The sequence below is a fragment of the Macrobrachium rosenbergii genome, chromosome 21 (assembly GCF_040412425.1).
Source record: "Macrobrachium rosenbergii isolate ZJJX-2024 chromosome 21, ASM4041242v1, whole genome shotgun sequence".
NCBI classification, from domain to species: Eukaryota; Metazoa; Arthropoda; class Malacostraca; order Decapoda; family Palaemonidae; genus Macrobrachium; species Macrobrachium rosenbergii.
In genome coordinates, this window is record NC_089761.1 from 13,666,764 (window position 1) to 13,685,875 (window position 19,112).

General features: G+C 38.3%; 1 protein-coding gene across 2 annotated transcripts in view; it reads left to right on the forward strand.

Annotated features, from left to right (window-relative positions):
* Positions 1 to 19,112, forward strand: part of LOC136849688 (ubiquitin-like protein 3) — a 234,332-nt gene that overhangs the window by 156,886 nt on the left and 58,334 nt on the right. The window contains exon 1 of one of the 2 annotated variants that reach the window (XM_067123034.1): positions 2,248 to 2,286. The exons of the other annotated variant lie outside the window; for it this stretch is intronic. Coding sequence (XP_066979135.1) covers positions 2,263 to 2,286 — 24 coding nt within the window. The 5' untranslated portion in view covers positions 2,248 to 2,262. Of the gene's footprint in view, positions 1 to 2,247; positions 2,287 to 19,112 lie in introns of those variants that run through there. 2 annotated transcript variants of the gene reach the window in all.

Genomic DNA, 19,112 nt, shown 5'->3' on the forward strand with positions numbered 1-19,112 from the left:
AGCCTTTGATTAAATGTATGTTTTTTTCGATATTGTACGTGCTCTTTACATTTAAATATGGTATGTATATTTTTGTAATGTGCGGGAGGAACAGCTGAAGCTCACGCCAAGTGTAATGAAGTATCCGACCAGTGGTTTCACCACGGTGGGGTGAGGATTACCTCGTTGTGGACCCCTTTTAATTACGATATTCATGTTGATGGAACGCTGTCCAGTACTCTCCTATGTGTTATTATCTCTTGCTGTCCAACCCAACTACTAACCACAACAGTCTAGTAGCACTTGGATTCAGAATTCTTGTACTGAGGTCAGCAATGCATACGGTACTGGATTAGTAAAGATGTCTACCTATAGTTTAGTGTTCCTTTCATCTTCCGGCCCGGGAATCGAACGTTTGTCTGTTAGTTTGTGTGTGTGTGTGAGAGAGAGAGAGGGGGGGGGGAGGGGGGCTTTGTTGTGCTATTTTTTTTTTTACGCGGTCGAGGCCTAGGTCTTTGTCTGTGAGGGGATTTCATGAGCAAGAAGAAAACTTGGAGATGAGGGCAGACGGAGCGACGCCTCCTTTGTCAATCCTTACCCTTACCCGCAGAATTTCCAACTGCAGTCTCTCTCTCTCTCTCTCTCTCTCTCTCTCTCTCTCTCTCTCTCTCTCTCTCTCTCTCTCTCTCTCTCTCTCTGCATTATATACCTTTATTATTACGGGCTGCCCAAGGGCCCATGCTAACATACAGCCAGCTGAATTTGCAACAAGCGCCTTTTAATTATTAAAATTTTTTTTATTATAATCTCGTTGTTTTTATGACTTAGTTAGCGGTAGGTGAATAGCCCATGTTGGCAAAGGGTTTCAATTTACAAATAGAATTATAGTTACATGGAGTTGCTTACATGATGAGGACAGGCGAGATGTGACCTGAAAGAAAATATTTATAAAAAGCAATCCTGGCAAATTAAAAAGTTAAACACGATTTATTCTCTCTCTCTCTCTCTCTCTCTCTCTCTCTCTCTCTCTCTCTCTCTCTCTCTCTCTCTCTCTCTCTCCCCGTGTGTTTTTGTGGATTATGGTTCTAGTCGTTGTAAGATGTTTCATTTACTAATCCTTGAAGTTATGCGTTTACGCCACCCCATGACTAACCCTGCCCCCCCCCCCTTCAGAAATGAGGTTGGGGGCAGAAAGAGGAAGGGGAATGGGAAGAAGTGGGACTTCACCTCGAGGAAAGAATGGATTGTTATGAGTCAGGGAAGAGAATACCAAAGCTTTGCATTTTATCATAGTTCTACCTGACTAATAAACGATAAGTCACGTTCATAAATATTGGAGAAATAAGATGGACAGTACTGTCGCTATAATGTATTCAGTGGTTTTGAAGTAGAGGAATAGAAAGGAGGGAGGAAAGCATATTATTGCCTTTATATGTTACATAGGTTCTGCAGCTGATCTGTACTCTCTGCAATACTGTAAAGGGCGATTCTCAAGTGCCATGTTATTTCGGTTGTTATTAGTATTTTTGTTTTCCTTTTAAATAAGAGCGAGTTTCTTTGGATCTTGGGACGTTATCTAACATCATTTACTCAATCAACAGTGTGTCGATATTGTACCTAGAGGCAGACCGAAAGATTTATTATTATGGTTATTATTATTATTGTTGTTGCTGCTGTTGAGTTTACGTTGCGGTCCCTCAATCTCTCGAATGAGATTCTTTGTGGCAGCAGGGATATTACATAACTGCTTCATTCGCCTTTTGTAAATGGTGGGGAGAATAATTGAACTTCGAACAGCTTTTATATAATTTTTCTGCTGCTACAAAGAAACTCATTCGAGAGATTGAGAATCTGTAATATGAACTCACGGTAACCAGACGCCCATTCTTTTTAATGAAATTTGTTTGAAAGGTAATCTAATTCCGAGTTATTATTATTATTATTATTATTATTATTATTATTATTATTATTATTATTATTATTATTATTATTATTATTATTATACTGATTCTGTGACGTTGGCACTTGTGTACAAAAGCAGTACAATTTCAAATACTTCTTTGCTTATACTAGCGTATGTTTGTGTATTTGGTAATTGTTAGGGCATTAATTGTTGATTAAGCATAATTCACAATTTTTTTTGCATGTATCCAAGTTGTAACCTTTTGGAGTGCTAGGTTGTAAAATTTACAAAACCAGGTGAGATTATAATGTTAACTCTGAACCCTGTTGTTTTCATATTTCAGGTGAGTTGATGGCCCCTGTTATGAATGAGTTAGCTGTATGCGACTGACCGATTTCCAAAAGGTTTGTATACAGTATGAAAATTTACTTCCACGTGGAATATTAATTTGCATAATTTAATTGATTTTTTGTGGTGAAATAATTTTTTACTGCTTTAAGGTAAAGCGACGCTATTACAGTAAAATAAGTATTCTTGTGTATATTCATTATCATCATTATTATTTTAATTTATGATTTACTTACATTTTTATATATTTATCTATTAATTTGGTAATTTATTTTTATTTATAAAATATGGTCTCTTTCTACATTTCCTGTTACCTTCTGTTACTTCTTTGGAAAGAACACCACATTCTTTGGAAGCTTGAATTTTAAGTCAGTGGCTCCTGTGGGCTTGTCTCATATTAGTAGGGTTCATGTTCTGAATAATAATAACAGTAATAACTGATTGTGTCCACACGTATTGTTTTGAGTTTTGATTATACCACTTCATGGTAGGTTGCAAACGGCCCCACTTTTGTCTCGTTTTCCACACCCATGCCATCATCTCCGTGAGCCAAATATCACGCCCACTTAGTTTTATCCCGCCCAGGAGAGGCCATGTGTTGCGGAAGTACGCTCATAAAGAGAAAGCCTTTTATTCCGCATGCCAGAAGTGGCTCCCTGCATGCCATCCTGGCAGGAAAGAGAAAGATAGAGACAACTTCGGAAGTGCCATAGCGTGCCACCTCTCCTCTCTCTCTCTCTCTCTCTCTCTCTCTCTCTCTCTCTCTCTCTCTCTCTCTCTCTCTCTCATTATTATGGCTTTCTGTTTGTTAGTGTGACTTGTAATACCCGGAGGATAAGTGACAATTCTAGGAAATTTCGTCGGATGATTGAAGGATCAAAAAGCCATTCGAAGTGAGGCCGATTCGGTCATTAACATTTTTCTCTTGTCTGTGGAAGATAAAGATAAATGAAGAGAATGTGTTTGCGATTGCAGAAAACATTTTCTCATTTCCTAGAAGACTTTTGACTGCGGTTTAGGTGGTTGTAACCGTGTGCGTTTGTTTTTTTAGCTGAGCTTTCAATTAAATTTTCACTGTTGTTTGTTGAAGTAATTTTTCTTCGTCTAAGAATTTGTTTTTTACTTTTATTTAATTTCAGGAGGCACAAACCGGAAATTTCGCTTAACTTGTTTTACGAACTACACAGAAGTATTGCACACTAGTGAAAAGCGGTAGAGAAAATCAAAGCCGTGAAAATAGTGTTGCATAACATGGTTGTGAATACATTTTGGTTTAAATAAATTTCCTAGATGTAAATTGGTATTAAAACGCCCCGATCGTCCCCTCGTGTTTAGATGACCTCGCTAAGCTCTTCATAAATATTTCATTCAGCAAAAAGTTTACATAATCTCATAAAACGATAGGAAATTTTCCACGATTTTTCTGTCCGCGGAAAATATGAAAATGCAGGTCAGCTCGATTTAACAAACGATGCTGGTCTGGTGTCCCAATTTCCCGTTTTTTCCCCTCTGTAATCCAATGTTATGATTGAGACCCGGTCAGTATGAATTCAATAAGAATTTTGTTTTGCGACTCTGGTGGTGTTTGTTGTTGTGCGTCCGATAACCTTTCGAGACAAAACGCCGAGATTGCCGTTCTTGATTTGCGAAGATTATTGTTATTGAAGCTGTGGTCTGTGTGCTGTCACCTTTTCATTCTCTTCACGAGCGGTTTCTTGCCTCTGGGAATATTTCAAGAAATAGGAAAACAGTAGTGCTATGAAGTTTCCTTTTGAGATTTATGCAATTAGTTTCTTACCACTGTTATTCTTCTCCAATATTAATGAAGGTCTGTAATTTTGGGATCTCTCTCTCTCTCTCTCTCTCTCTCTCTCTCTCTCTCTCTCACACACACACACACACACACACACACACACACACACACACACACACATTTTCCGTGAAGGTTTTATCCACAAACTTTCAAAAAATCTTCGCTTAAGAGAACACATTTTTTGTTGGCCGCCTATGTATGTGCGTGCTCTTGTGCCCTTTATTTGTAGTGCCTTGCCCTCCTCACACACACACACACACACACACACACACGTTCTTCCCAGCCACACCCCCGCCGTGAGTGTGTTATCTGCTGTTTTCCCGTTAACCCAGTATCCCTCTTCACTCATGCCTCGCTCCCCCCTATCCTGTTTACTCATCTACCCTGCTCCTCCCCCCAATCCTCGTTTCCCTCCTTTATTTCTGTAACCTCATCACCCATTCGTCCTCACTCCCACCCGGTGTAATCTCGTTTTCTAGGGAACACCCATTAAAAGACCCATATTAGTACGCCGGACCTCTTCGGCTGGATAGATGTAGGGATGGAGACGGCTCAGTATCGAGCTGCCCAAGCTATGGACTTCTCTCCTCCTCCTCCGACCACGAGAGAGAGAGAGAGAGAGAGGTGGGGTGGGAGAATTATGTAAACATAATACTGATCCAAAATCACTCATTCATTGTACTCCCTCTTAAACCATCTCCCCCGCCCTTCCCCATTCGGGTCCCTGGTATTGTCAAGTAAATCATCGGGGGCTTTTCATTATAGAGGCAATGGGCTGCCATTGGCTTCGGATATCAAATGACTCCACTTGCTTGATACTGTTATCCCTTTTTGTGTATATTTTAATTTAGGCACCTCTGTTGCATGGCTTCATAGGTTATTTTTATTTTTGTATTTGAGTGAATCCTTGACGTTTGACAGTTTTGCTTGCATTCGAGGGATTTGTTTGTGATCCTTTTCGAGTTCGTCTTTATTTTGAAGAAATACCTGGTTGTATGGGTTGCACGTCTCCAAGGCTTGTAGACATATTTCGTCATAACATAGAGACATTGTGGCTTTTACCATATATATAATAATAATAATAATAATAATAATAATAATAATAATAAACACATGCTGAAAACCAGATCAGTATTATACTTACATGGAAATTAGCATGAAGTGAGCATCAACCCTTCTATTACGACCTTCCGCCATTTATCCTTGTGCCTGGGCGTCCAGGTAAGAATGCCACCCACTTTGATGGGAAGGAGGTTTAGAATAGAGGGTTCTGGGACTTGACTATCAGCATCCAAGTTCTCTTTCTTCTCACCCCAGACTCTTCCCCTCCTCCTCCTCCTTTCCCTCCTCTACTAGGGAACCCCAGGCCTTGTCTGCCTCAGTCCTCCTTATCGCTGTATCTGATGTTATACTCCACTGGCTTAGATGATGCATGGACAAGAGAGGATGATGTAGGTTTGATAGATGTTTGCGCTGTTGGAAGTGAAGCGAACAAAGTTATATTGTAGTTAGTTGGTGTGGTTTTGGAGAGAAATTATGAAGTCACTCATTCTTAATGCTTTCATTTCGTTACTCTTTGCAAGTCGGTTATATGCGTTACGTCAAAAGAAATTGAACTCATTATGATTCTTCATCGTGGTATTGATATTAATGTTATGTAACTTGAGGTCGGGAACGTAAAAAGAGCCGCATCTTAACCCAAGTGTAGAGCATCTTGTCATCTGAGTCGTCGTCGTTCGGATACAGCGTTCATAGCGTGTATGATTCGTGATTATTTTATTTTTTGTAATCCAATGAATCCCCCTCCCCCTCCACACCCCACTTGTGAAGCGTGCTGCTGGCGTTATCTCGTAAATTTGATGTTTATCACGCGCCAATCATTCTCCGGGATACACGGAATCATCCTCCTATTGAAGGCAGATTTCAAGATTAATCCCAGTGTCTTTCAGTGCTCTCTCTCTCTCTCTCTCTCTCTCTCTCTCTCTCTCTCTCTCTCTCTCTCTCTCTCTCTCTTAATTTAATCCTTTGGTTCATTTTTCATGTTAAAAATGGCGGAGCGCTGCTGCCATGGTTTTGATGTCGGTATATCACTGCATATCTTTTCCCTTTATAATGGATCTTGGCTTAGGAAATGAGGACGTTTTAAGGATATCCAGGATTTTTGGGCCTCTTGAACCCTTGTATAGTATTAGTCATGTATACGGGAAAGCTGCTGCTTCTGTGGTTTTTTGCCTTCCAAGTTATCCCTTATCGCGTCGTATTCATCCACGTTATTCCATGTTTCATCTTGTTTTTTATCCATTCTGATTGAGAGCTGATAGTCAGTTCAGTGGGCTGGTTAAACTATTGTAATAATATATAAAAATAATAATGTCCATTCTGATTTTACAAAAAATAAAACCACACTTTGTGTCGTTTTAAGTCAACTTGGAGGGTTACAGTCATTGGATTTGTTACTCTAGTGTTTTTAAGCTTTTCCTCCTGTTAAGCCTTTCGACTCCCTAATTACAGTAGGTTTTATTCATCTCAGATTGCTGGAGTCGCACTTTGACGAATATGTATTTGCACATGACTTCGATCTCTCGGGTTTTACATCTTTTCGTACTGGTGCTCACACTTTGGGTTATAGTCGTAATTTTACACTTTTGTTAAAAATAATTTTATTATTCATTTTGTATTGATTTGTCTCGTAAGTGTTTGTAATGGAGCAGCCAATGTGATGGCAACCAAGTTGAGACGGGAAAATGGGAATGAAGGTTCAGAGATGAGGCGCAAAGCCTGTATCTTTTACTTCCCTTTCAGTGGAGGCCAGTTGAAAGTTATAAACGTACGGAGGAAAAGAGAGGAATGCGGTTATTAGCAGTGAGTCAGTTCATGTTCTTCGATGTCAGTAGTATAATCCGCCTAAACAAGCAACGCTCGTAAAACATGAAAGTACTTGTTTAAGCTGGATACCACAGACTGAGAACAGAATGAATGTCTTGGGAGGTGGGTCTGCCCTGGGTAGGGTAGGGGGTGTTTAGGGATGGTGGTTGCCTTATCCCCGGTTGGGTTAGTGTTCGTGGTGGGGGGGGGGAGAAGGCTCCGACCGTGGGTATTGTCCACGGTTCGGTGGTGGTAGGGTTTTGTGGGTGTGGTGGCTGTGGTTTATGGGGGTGGTGTTCAGGAGATTAAGGAAAGTGTGAGAAAATGTTTCTCCCACGCACGCCTTTAGGAGAGAGAGAGAGAGAGAGAGAGAGAGAGAGAGAGAGAGCGCACGTCTGTCTGCCTGCAGTGGTTGAACCCCTCCTTTGGTCCTGAGGAATGTTAACTTCAAGATGGCACCTTTTATGATTTTTTCCAAAATAATTTATCCGTATTGAACTAGAGACAGTTTTGTCTCCATGTCGCAAAATATTGCTTGGTTTTATGATTTCTCGGAAAAGATTTGTATACTTCGTTGTAGTTCAGTTTTTTGAAATAGTTTAGTGTTTGCAACGTCTAGAATAAAGATATTTTGAGTTTTCTTCTCTTTTAATTTACTCTGGTGGACTTAATACAGCTTTCTTGAAAGCTGAGAATTTGAAAAGGGTGTGTGTATTTAGGCAGGCTGCACCTACCTTAATTTGATGTAATATCCGAGAGCAATAGATAATTTTATCTTGTATAGTATTTCATAAAAGCTAAATCATATTTTTTTCCGCATGAAGTCGCCTCGAAAAATGCGGAAAAAGTTTCCACATAAAAGAATTTTAAAGGAAAAAGGTTCGGTGATGATAACGTATCGTGAGATTAATGAAGGGAAAGCGCATTAAATGTGGCGAAAAGAGAAATAATGGCGTTAGAAATAGCCAGGAAAAAGAGGGGAGGGGGAACTTCCTCCTCCTGGCCCTTAGTGGTAGGGACCCCTTCCCTTTTTTTTGTGGGGGTCGGTGCGATGAAGGGGGATCCCCGAGGGGACTTTTTCCTTCTCTCTCAGTACTTGGGGGGTGGCCTCCGTTCCCTCGGCGGCGAGGGGGTAAGGGGAGAGAAGCAAGAGGGAGGTTTTAGGATCCAGGCTTTTATTTCTTGGAGGTGCCAAGGAACGGAAATTAAGGGAAATGAAATAAGGTCGGCTGTTGGTGCGTATTTTGGGAAGTGTAAATTTTTCAGGAATTTGCCATTTGTATTTGTTTGTATTTCTGTGAGAAATTGTAATTTGTTTTGCAGAAGAGCTCAGGGCAGCATTTAACCTTTTTTTTATTCGATTAAAGCAATTTACATTTTTTCAGGAGGTCGGTGATGGCTCAGGATTAGGAGTTTGTATTGCTGTGTGAATTAGCCTTTGCTTCGTATGTAATGTTCAGTGTTGCTGATGTTGGTTGTTAATATTGTTATTTTGGTCAACGATTTTGCACATTAGAGTTCGTTGGTGAGGAATGAAAAGAAAAGTCCCTTTTGACAATATATCCCATAAAATCCTCGCTCTTGCAACGTAGTGAAGAGTGATTTATGATGTACAAAAGTTCATTTATGTGCCCATTTATATTTAATTGAGTATGCTATGGATGCTTATTTGGATCTCTCGAAAAAACTTAATGGTAGGGCATATGTAATTTTGACGGGTATGGATATGTAGACCAGATGGAAATTTTCCATATTATAAAAGTATTATATGTATCCATATGCGTTATACATAAAATTTTACGTACATACCACATAATATAGTTTGCTCATTCAAATGTTTAAATTCCGAAAAATTATTATCTCTTTCAGGCTTTTCAACATGTGTAGTTGTATGCAGAAGTAAAAAGGTGACAGGAACTAAATGCAAAATTAATCCTTGTGCTGTATAACGCAGGTCTTTGACCATTAAATGCTTTGTGTAAAACTCGAAATCCGGTGTCTTTTGTAAAAAATGTAATGGAGGAACGAACGCTTTCGTTGAATTCTCTTTGTGATACTCATGTAGGATATGTCAATAAAAGATAGGCACAGTGCGTACCATAGAAGAGCCAGCTTAGGCTAAGCCGACTTTTGAAAGAATGATTATGTTCTGTTGCCTTGTATTGTAGTCTGTTCAATTGCTGGTTTTAGACTGGCCAGTTATCCGCCAGGTTCAGAGCATAGCTGGTAAGTGGTAAATTATGGGATAATTATCGTGCATTTAACTTTGATCCCAAGAAGGCACGTGTTAGGCTTCTTCGGTACGCAACCTGGTTGACATCTGTCGGAAGCGGTGAAATTTCTGATTCACTTCTTTGTTATTATTGTCTCCAGGTGGCCCGGATTCATGTACTGTAGGGTGATGCATGTCTGTGTTTGTTGGCACATGTGTGTTATTCTAGAGTTACAGTACTTCGATTTAATAATATTATTTAAATACCGCACCAATTTTTGTCTTGTTGCGTTCAAAATAAAATTTAAACAATTTGCTCTCTGAGAATGGTGGAGCAAAAATCGCCAGTTTCTTCCTAAGCCACATAATTTATAGGTATCGTCAAGATACTCTGGGTAGCTAACTTTTTGTTTTTCTGTAACTTTTCAGATTTCTTATTACGTTTAAGATGCCTGGATGAATTTAACGTTGCATTCAAAGTGCTTTGAGAATGTAAAAGAGGAAAAGTAATTTTCTTGTTATTATAAAAGTATGGGATACTTTTCATTTGAAAAGGGTTATGGGAACTTACTTCGTAAGCAGATATCTTGTGGAAAATTAAAAGGACCGTTCTTGAGTAAATTTCACTTGTAAATTCTGGCTTAGGTGGAAAGAAATCGAAGAACACACACAAGTTCTTATACAGAAATTAAGTTCGAGAGAATGTTTATTATACGGATTTGTCTTGATTTGCATTTTTTGTGTGCGTAATTGTTAATGCTAAGAAAAGAAGCGGTCATATTTTTACACTGCTGTCTGCATTGTGGGTAAGTGTGTATTTTTTTTTTTGAAGCGCCACAAAGCGAGAGAGAAAAAAAAAAGGCTCAGGATAGGGATTGACCGGATGTAGGTTTGAACTAAAGTAATGACCCCATAATGTAGAATTTTCCATTTATTTTACTTCGAGGAAAGACCGCCCGTGCAATGCTTATATCTTTGGCCTTGGACAGTGATTTATGAATTTCACGTCTTTGCCATGAAAAACTAAAATTCTCTATACCCAGTAAACTTACGCAGTGTTAATTCTGGTCAGTACTTGGATAGGTAACCACTGGGAGATACCAGACGGATTTGGCACATATGCCACATTCATACTTCATAACCGCTGAATCGTCACTATTAGCTTGTCTCCGTGCCCCCATTATATATATATATATATATATATATATATATATATATATATATATATATATATATATATATATATATATATATATATATATATATATATATATATTGTGTGTGTCTAGAATTTATAGCTTTCATGCACACACTCGCTGCTTCCTGACATTGAAACCCTTCGATACACGAAGAAGAAAAAGATGGCACGATAACATTTTACGAAATTCAATTAAATGTGGTGTTGAAGTTTTTCATTCATAAAGAAATTTTTCATCAGTCAGTAAATCTCCCGTTGTATTTGCAAACATTAAGTGTATTTAACCTATAAAATATACCTTATTACATGACCTCTTTAAATTGAGAAATTCGTCGTGTTATTGTTCCGAAGAAGAAAGGGGAAAGTGAATGTGCTGTTTTTTTTTTTCCCTGAAGGCAGACATTGCACGAGGAAGCGTGGAGACCTCAATTACAGGCACGTGTTATTTACACGAGAGAATGTGTAATTAATCTATCGTAGCGATGAATGAGGCAATTTGTGTACGCATATGTTTGAACTCATGAGCGTTTGCACCTGTTTACACTCTCTCTCTCTCTCTCTCTCTCTCTCTCTCTCTCTCTCTCTCTCTCTCTCTCTCTCTGTGGGAAGAAAAAATAAACGGATGCAAACCTGTGATAAAAACAGCTTTGGTTGTGAAGTAGAATTATGTAATATTTTTCAAAATATTGTGGAATTTATGGACTTCGCTGGTGTTACTTTTTTATGGCAAGTCTTGTCCCCTGCGTGAAGCCATTTAACAGTTTGGCATGAGACTTCGCGCATCGTAGGGTTTCTTGCACGGACGTTGCGTGCACTTCGTCAAATTTTGATGCTGTAAGTCTTCGCTGTTAGAAGGGAACACGGACGTTATATATATATATATATATATATATATATATATATATATATATATATATATATATATATATATATATATATATATATATATATATATATATATATATACATACACGTATATATATACTGATTCATATAAAGGGTGTTTTGACATGAATTACATGTAAATTAATTGTTCTATTGTGGTATGTATTTCATTTTTGTATGTATGTTTTTTTTTTAAAGATTCTCTATTGCCCTGGCCACATTACTTCACTAATAAAATATATCTTTGCCTTCAATAACGAATACGATTCCGATGGTTTTTGTGCTGTTAGCACTGATAACCTTATTACTACATGTTGGAAGTACAGAGCAATAAATATGCTTAGCTAGTTTCTCAGAAACGAAATTGCTGCATGTGAGATGAAGAGAAACCCCGTCAGGAATAAAAAGAAAACGAAGTATTAATACAAAACATTTGATAACAAATATAGCTTTGAAAAATGAAACTAAATCGTTTTTGAGGATCGATTGAAGGCCGTATGACGGATGGTAAAGCATAATCCTAAGATTTTGAGAATATTCGTTGTTATAAGGGCGCCACCCAATCGTAAGGCAAGTAGCTATATATGGCACCTTAATGACCTAGCTTGATGGCTGCATTTGATACTAATCAATTCAGCAAGACATTTGAGTGACGCGGCTCCTTGGTCGTCCTAGCCAAATAGTATGATGCAAGTAGCCAAGGCCTTGAACTCGAGTTACAGTATTAATATAAAGTTGTTACTTGTGGATAGCTTAGGTAATCCTTTCGCCATCCGTATCATGTAGTATATATATATATATATGCTAAACAGCATGTGTATTTCTAAGATCTTATTTTTTCTACTGTTGTGGTCGTCACGTATGATTAATACTCATTAGTATTGGAATCGTAGTTACCATTCCCACAGAGCAGAGAAGTTATTAAAAAAGATAGTTGAGAAGTGATGGTAAAAAGACTTTTTAAGTAAGGTATGGTCTGAAGTTTTAAGTGCTTTTGTTTGATTACTGGACTGAATGCACACATACACGTTTATAATGCTGTTAATGATGTCCTTGGCGAACAGTGATTTTTAATGACAAGATAATAACGTCATTACATTCTGTATTGATGGAAAAGGTTAGGGACTTCAAAGCGCTTTGCCTGTAGACGTTTTAGTTTTATTATTTTGGTTAATGGATATTTGAAGGACAATTCAGTGTTCGCTTAGACAAAGGTTGTCGGTATTGAGGGTTTTTCTCTTAAATCATGGCAATTGCGAAGCCATTAGTTTGGGAATGTGAATACTGTAATACATTAAATTTCTACTATTAAATGGTAACCATTAGGAAAACGGTGTCGGCATTGTAGTTCTATTGTGTCCGGACTATTCACGCCCATTACATTGGATGCAGAATTTTATGTCGGCAATAACGACTCGTTTTGGGCAAGCTCGAAATTAACCTAGGAATCCTTTCTCTCAACGTTGTCGAAAGCCAGGCACTCCGAGGCCGTTCATTTTATTGCTTCCAGGCCGGCCGTTGCGTCACCTCCTAACGAAGAGAAGAGTCTTATTGTCACTTCAGACTTCATTTCGGAGACTTCATTTTCCCAAGTTTCACGATTGCTTCTCCACGTTTGACTCCATTTCGTCTGGCGCTCCCCTTTTATGACGTTGCTACTGTGCGTCTCGGGTAACCCGAGTTGTCTGTCGAACCTTCCAATGAAAGGCTGCGGTGATGGATGCCGTGTTTACCCGGATGTGCCAGCCAGCTGTTCCCCGACCCGTAGCTGCCGACGTCAACAACGAGGACTTGACCCCTTCCCCCTGTGCCACATCACACTTGATGTGTATACAGTCTACGGGGCCATAGGGTAGCGAGGGGTAGGAGGCAGGGGAAGGAAGGACGAGGCGGGAGAGAATTTAATATATTTGAAGGGTGAGCCAGAGAGGGGAAAGATGGAAGAGCTGGGTTTGTATACACAAGAAAATAATAAAGATTCGGGGAACGGCGTCTTGATGTAGTTAGAGGGGAAAGCCACATTTCACTTCTTGGTATATTGGCGCCGTTTGGTTATGGTAACTATTGATGTTGTTATTGTTGATAGCGTTGCCATAGTTGTCATTTATTATTACTATTATTATTATTATTATTATTATTATTATTATTATTATTATTAAAAAGGTGCTTTTCTCATCTGAAATTAGTCGATATTGTTATCTACGGAAAGAGTGAAGCAAAACCAAAGGTAACATTACCACCGCTTTTTGTAGTTGTTAATCTGAACATGATGACGTATATAAGTAGGAAAAGCAACCTTGATATGAGCGTGATTAGATAAGCTTGTCATTTCTTGGCAATGTTGAAATTGCAAGTCACGTAACGTAGAATATGAGTAACAAAGAAGAGATAAAGGCCCTCAGAAATAATTGGTAGTTAAGGAATTTCGCCCATAATTGTTCTCTCTCTCTCTCTCTCTCTCTCTCTCTCTCTCTCTCTCTCTCTCTCTCTCTCTCTCTCTCTCTCTCTCACACACAAACGCACAATCTGTTTCGGTGTATCTTACGGCCTTCTAGTAATTAACAAGAGGCCTTGCTGTCATGGGAACCGATCTACATACTCTCTCTCTCTCTCTCTCTCTCTCTCTCTCTCTCTCTCTCTCTCTCTCTCTCTCTCTCTCTCTGTGTGGTCTATATAGGCAGTTCTTGCTATTTAATGCATCTGTTATGCCGTTTTCTTCAGTCTAAATGAAGAAGAATGACAGTATACATAACATTATTTTTAAGAATGCTGTGGATATGCAGTTGCCTTTTGTTGGTGAGAATATATTTTGGACGTCAGTCCAGTCTTGTCTTGTTCTCATGCTGTAAGTTTCCAGCGATGAATGGTTAGTGGCTGAAATTTTAAGGAGTAAGAGTTTTAGGATAAAATAATCCGTAAAGTATTGCGAGAAACTGCAGATTCGATAAATATTCAACACTATCTATCGAATGGACTATTGGGTTAAGCGAGCCACAGTCGTGCGTGTGTATGATATATATATAGATATACGAGTATATATATATATATATATATATATATATATATATATATATATATATATATATATATATATATATATATATATATATATTTTACATGCATAGATAGATAGATAGATGTTACATTTCTTATGTACCGGAGTTTTGTAGAGGAGTTTTGGCACATGGCCCATCATGCCTCATCATCTAATGAGGAATGGTAGAAAACGTGCTAGAACTCATGTTTGAATACGATATTTTAAATATAGCTACATGTGTGAATGCACATTATTGTGCATCTTTCAACCAATTTCAAGGGTATTTTCTGTGAATATAAAACGACTCCAGTTATTACTGAATATATTTTCGGCAATTATTGATGTCGGTCACTTGACTGGAGTGTGGTGTATGTCTGTATAAACCAGTGAATTTATTCACTGGTGCACTGTAGGCATTACTTAAGGTTCTTTGTGGCGTCCCTAAGGCCCCTAGCTGCAACCTCTTTCATTCCTCCTATTGTACCTCCGTTGATATTATCTTTCTTCCATCTTACTTTCCACCTTATCGTGACAATTGATTCATAGTATAACTGCGAGGTTTTCCTCCTGTTACACCTTTCAAACCGTTTTACTGTCAATTTCCGTTTCAGCGCTGAATGTCCTCATAGGTACCAGCGCTTATCGATATTCTATTAATTGCGTAATTTTAAATTAAATAAATAATAATCTCAGGTCGTTGATATCAGTTACTGAAATCTTTGAATGTAATCTTTTATATTAGTAGGAAGCAGCTATACTGCATTACATCTAAATTAACTTTCACTTGATTGTGTGTTTCTTAGCTTTTTTGAATCTATAGCCTCAGAATAGATCTCCCATCAAACCTACGGTTTGAGATCATTTACCCACCGCAGATTACGGACATCGGATTGCTGAGAAGCTGATCATGTCATTGTGATGTTGCCTTCTTATTTTTTAGTTGTAATGCAAAGGAGTAAAAGTGCAGCAGACTTTTTTTTCGTTTTTTATTGTAAAAGATTTTCTTGGGTTAGAAACAACTACAAAATTTTGGTTGATTCAAAGAAATATATTTGTCTTCATTTTGATTTTCTCTATGTAATTGTAATTTATTTTTCTCTTCCCAAGAACCGATACTATGTTCTTATTTGCTTTCTGAGTAAAATAATGGTTCTTTTGACATGGTCTTATATGGGCATGAAAATAAATCACCATTGTCATATTCTTAATGGTAGCTTGAGATTTGTGTTCACTGTTGTATGTTTCACGAGGAAGATATTGCGGCCGCAGTGCGCGAGGATTGGGTTGATGTGAGGATTAATGGTGGAGATGGAAGCCGTCGGTGTTCAAAACAACAGTGGGATCTGTAGTCTTCCATCTGTCTGGCGAGTGTGACTGCCTCGATATTGAAGCATTGTTTCTTGTGACGCATGAAGGGAGTGGAACTATTGTTGGTGCCATCCCTAAACAGCTGCAGCAAAAATTACCTGCATGCTACAGCTGTTGTGTGTGTGTGTGTGTGTGTGTGTGTGTGTGTGTGTGTGTGTGTGCGTGTGTACGTGTGCGAGTGTGGGGGTAAGGGAAAATTAAAATTACTTCGTCATTGTAGTCTAATTTATCTGAGAGAGAGAGAGAGAGAGAGAGAGAGAGAGAGAGAGAGAGAGAGAGTTGTTTCACTATTTTGAAGATCTCTTGTGGTGCGCCGTTCAGGTCGTATCTTATTTGGAAGCTTAATGTTTACACTTTCTTTTCTCTACCACAGGTGCTAAGGTGTGTGAGTGAACTTTTATTTCCAAGCATTAAACCTACTAAGTTGGTTGAGTTATTACCAGAGTCTGGAGATTTCCATTCATATATTTTCATTTTCCGCTGTAGAGCATATTATTCTCAGGAATTACTGGAAGCCACATCTCGCGCTTTTGGCTTATTTTATCATGAAAAATACTTATGAAAAGTTAGTGCGTCCATTTTAATAATATTTATCCTATACCAGAGAATATATTCTTTCTCAACTGTCAACACCACTTTTAAAATCTTTGATATTAACATTTCAGGTAATCCTCGCTTACATGTTCCCGTGTTACCGATATGGATTTTGTTGATTCACTTTTCGTTCATCGTTGTAGTTGTTATTATTATTATTATTATTATTATTATTATTATTATTATTATTATTATTATTATTTATAATGTGAATAGCGTCCTATGATCTGTGCGGCACCGACACTTATGCGTAATTACTTGGTAACAATATCCATCTTTTTCATTTTATTCATTATGTTAACCTTACGTTGTAGGTCTCCATAACGTAAGAATGGAATCTTCTAAGTGTTCCAGAACTATGTTGAAAAGCAAAGGTAGTTCCTTGCTTGTGGTTGAGATGAACGTGGGAGCTTTGGCATGATGCTTGTGTCTTTTTTGTAGCCTTAGTCCTCTCTTTAGGTACTGGACTAGGTCTGAACCCCCGGAGAGAAAGAAGTAAATTATATTAAAATTAGACGTTAGTGAAGTATTTTTGAAATAAAGCTCTATAATGGTTGAAACATTTTCTCAGTATTGGTAGTGTTTTAAATTCATAAGCAGCATCAGAGTATATCTCGTGTAGCTTGATATTAATGGAGAAGTGGGATTCCCTCGAGACCTTTTTAAAAGGACCCTCTTCGCAGAGGCCCTTAAGCTTTATCTGGCCTGTACATATGTTTCTAGTAAGGAAGTGGTCGTAGTCCTTTAGGCCTAATACGTGTATTAATAAAACATTTGTTGGTTTAAGGTTCGGGTTACCCGAGTTTGTTTAGTTCTTTGGTCGGACGGACGAGAGGCTTTTGAATGTTTATCAGGATTTTTTTTTTCAGTCAAACAAGTTTATATTTCATTAGGGAAATTGAACACGTATCGTACTGTTGAAGAGGGAAGAGGGCTACCTGACCTTCCGCTCGTACGTGCTTACAGACAATACTTTTCGGCCTTGAGTTTATTTAGGGGGTTTATCACATTGCCTTTGGAATGCCTGTTGAGAATGTTAAAAAAGACGTCGATTGGAAGAAGTAACAACGGGAGGAGAAAGTCCCTCTCTTGAAGGTTGTAATCACCGATGCAGATTGGATTCATTTCAGAAGGGTTGCAAGAAGTGTCTTTTTATCAAGCTGACGTGACATTAGCTATATGAACACTGTTAAGATGATGATGTTTTGCATCTGGAAAGACCACTTAAGAATGTTATAGGCTTGCATCTTTACAAAAAATAATAGAAATGCAAGTATATTTTTGAAAGACAGTTTCAAAGAATGAAAGTCTGTATGGTGAAGTCCATCTTGAAAAGACTATTCGGAAGACAAAGTCCGTCCTGCAGAGGCTAGTACTGGGCGGTTTCAAGGATGCGCAGGTATTTATAGACCTACGCTGGTCACTTTTACTGGATATAAATGCATTTGGAATATCCTCAGTGATCTCTCTAATTAATCGAGTCCTTCGCACTTTTTGAATAATCTCGTCACTGTAAGGCCTTGATTCCAAAACGAAGATCGGATGAAGGAACCTCCATTTCTAGTGAGGAGTCTCGCCACACTGCAACTGGAACCCTAGTAGGAAAACCAGAATGCTGCAAGCCGAAGGGCCCCACCAAGGGAGGTGGCCCAGCACGAAAAAACAAAATAGAAGAATAAGTTCAATGTCAGATGAACGAATGAGACAGTTAGCAAGGAAAGATAAATAAGAGAAAAAAAATCTTTTTTTAAGGTTCGTGTTTGTAGGCTATCACAAGAGTAATGCTGAAGATAATCTGGGAAACACCCCTTTTACTGATGTACAAGTGTGCTACTTGGACCGTCATTGTCTTGACGGTTGCAAGACTACATGTTGGAATATAAGGCTGTGCATAAGAGCGTGAAGGAACCGCTAGTGGGCTCTTAATACTTCCTTCTTGATGCAGTGGTTTGCCTTGAAAATTTTAAACAAGTTTCTCTCTCTCTCTCTCTCTCTCTCTCTCTCTCTCTCTCTCTCTCTCTCTCTCTCTCTCTCTCTCTCTCTCTCCCCCCGTAAATACCCATTTCACAATTTAACTCCTCTTGGAAAGTTATTATGGGTAGTTTCCCCATGTTCATTATTTAATGTTATTCAGGTGGTAATGATATTTATTATTTTTTCCTGTTAAGATATCCGGACTGCCCGCCATGACGTCATAGCCTAATTCCGGGTACAGATCAAGTTCTGCCACGAATCTCTCTCTCTCTCTCTCTCTCTCTCTCTCTCTCTCTCTCTCTCTCTCTCTCTCTCTCTCGTTCGTTTCTTGGCGTTAGTTCTTGGTAAATCTATATTGGCCTTTACTTGAAATCGAGCAGTCGTGTTTTGAAAGGTTCTCTTTTGTCTTTCATGTGATGCTTCAAAGTATGGTTTTTAAAAGTTGCCCCTGTGACGTTTTTGTGACAGGATTGCACTTTTACGGAGAAGTGCTTGGGCGTGGGAGTTTCTCGGATGGGCCTTAAGTAGCTGGAACTAGACATTGATATCAAATTTTAGTTGTATTTTTTTAACGTTAAAGGCATAGGAATCAAACATTCTCTTCACATGAGATATAGACACCAGTCGCAGAACAGCATGGAAGGTAAAAATTTAAATGGTATTATCCTTATCGACCATAGAAATGAAAACTTATTAAATGTTGTGGATATGAAGTGGTGAATACAAAGCCATGTATACCGTGCTGCTGTAAAAAAAAAAAAAAAGGAAAAATAACTTGAATCTGGTCAGATTTTCCGTTATTATAAGTCATTCCTTGAACATACCGTTAAATATGCTTATGTACAGAAGAATGTGATATTTTACGTTTTGCATGAATGGTGTAAACTGAGGTGCAAGAATCCAGTATGGAGCTTGAAGTTTGTGTTTTAAGTTTTT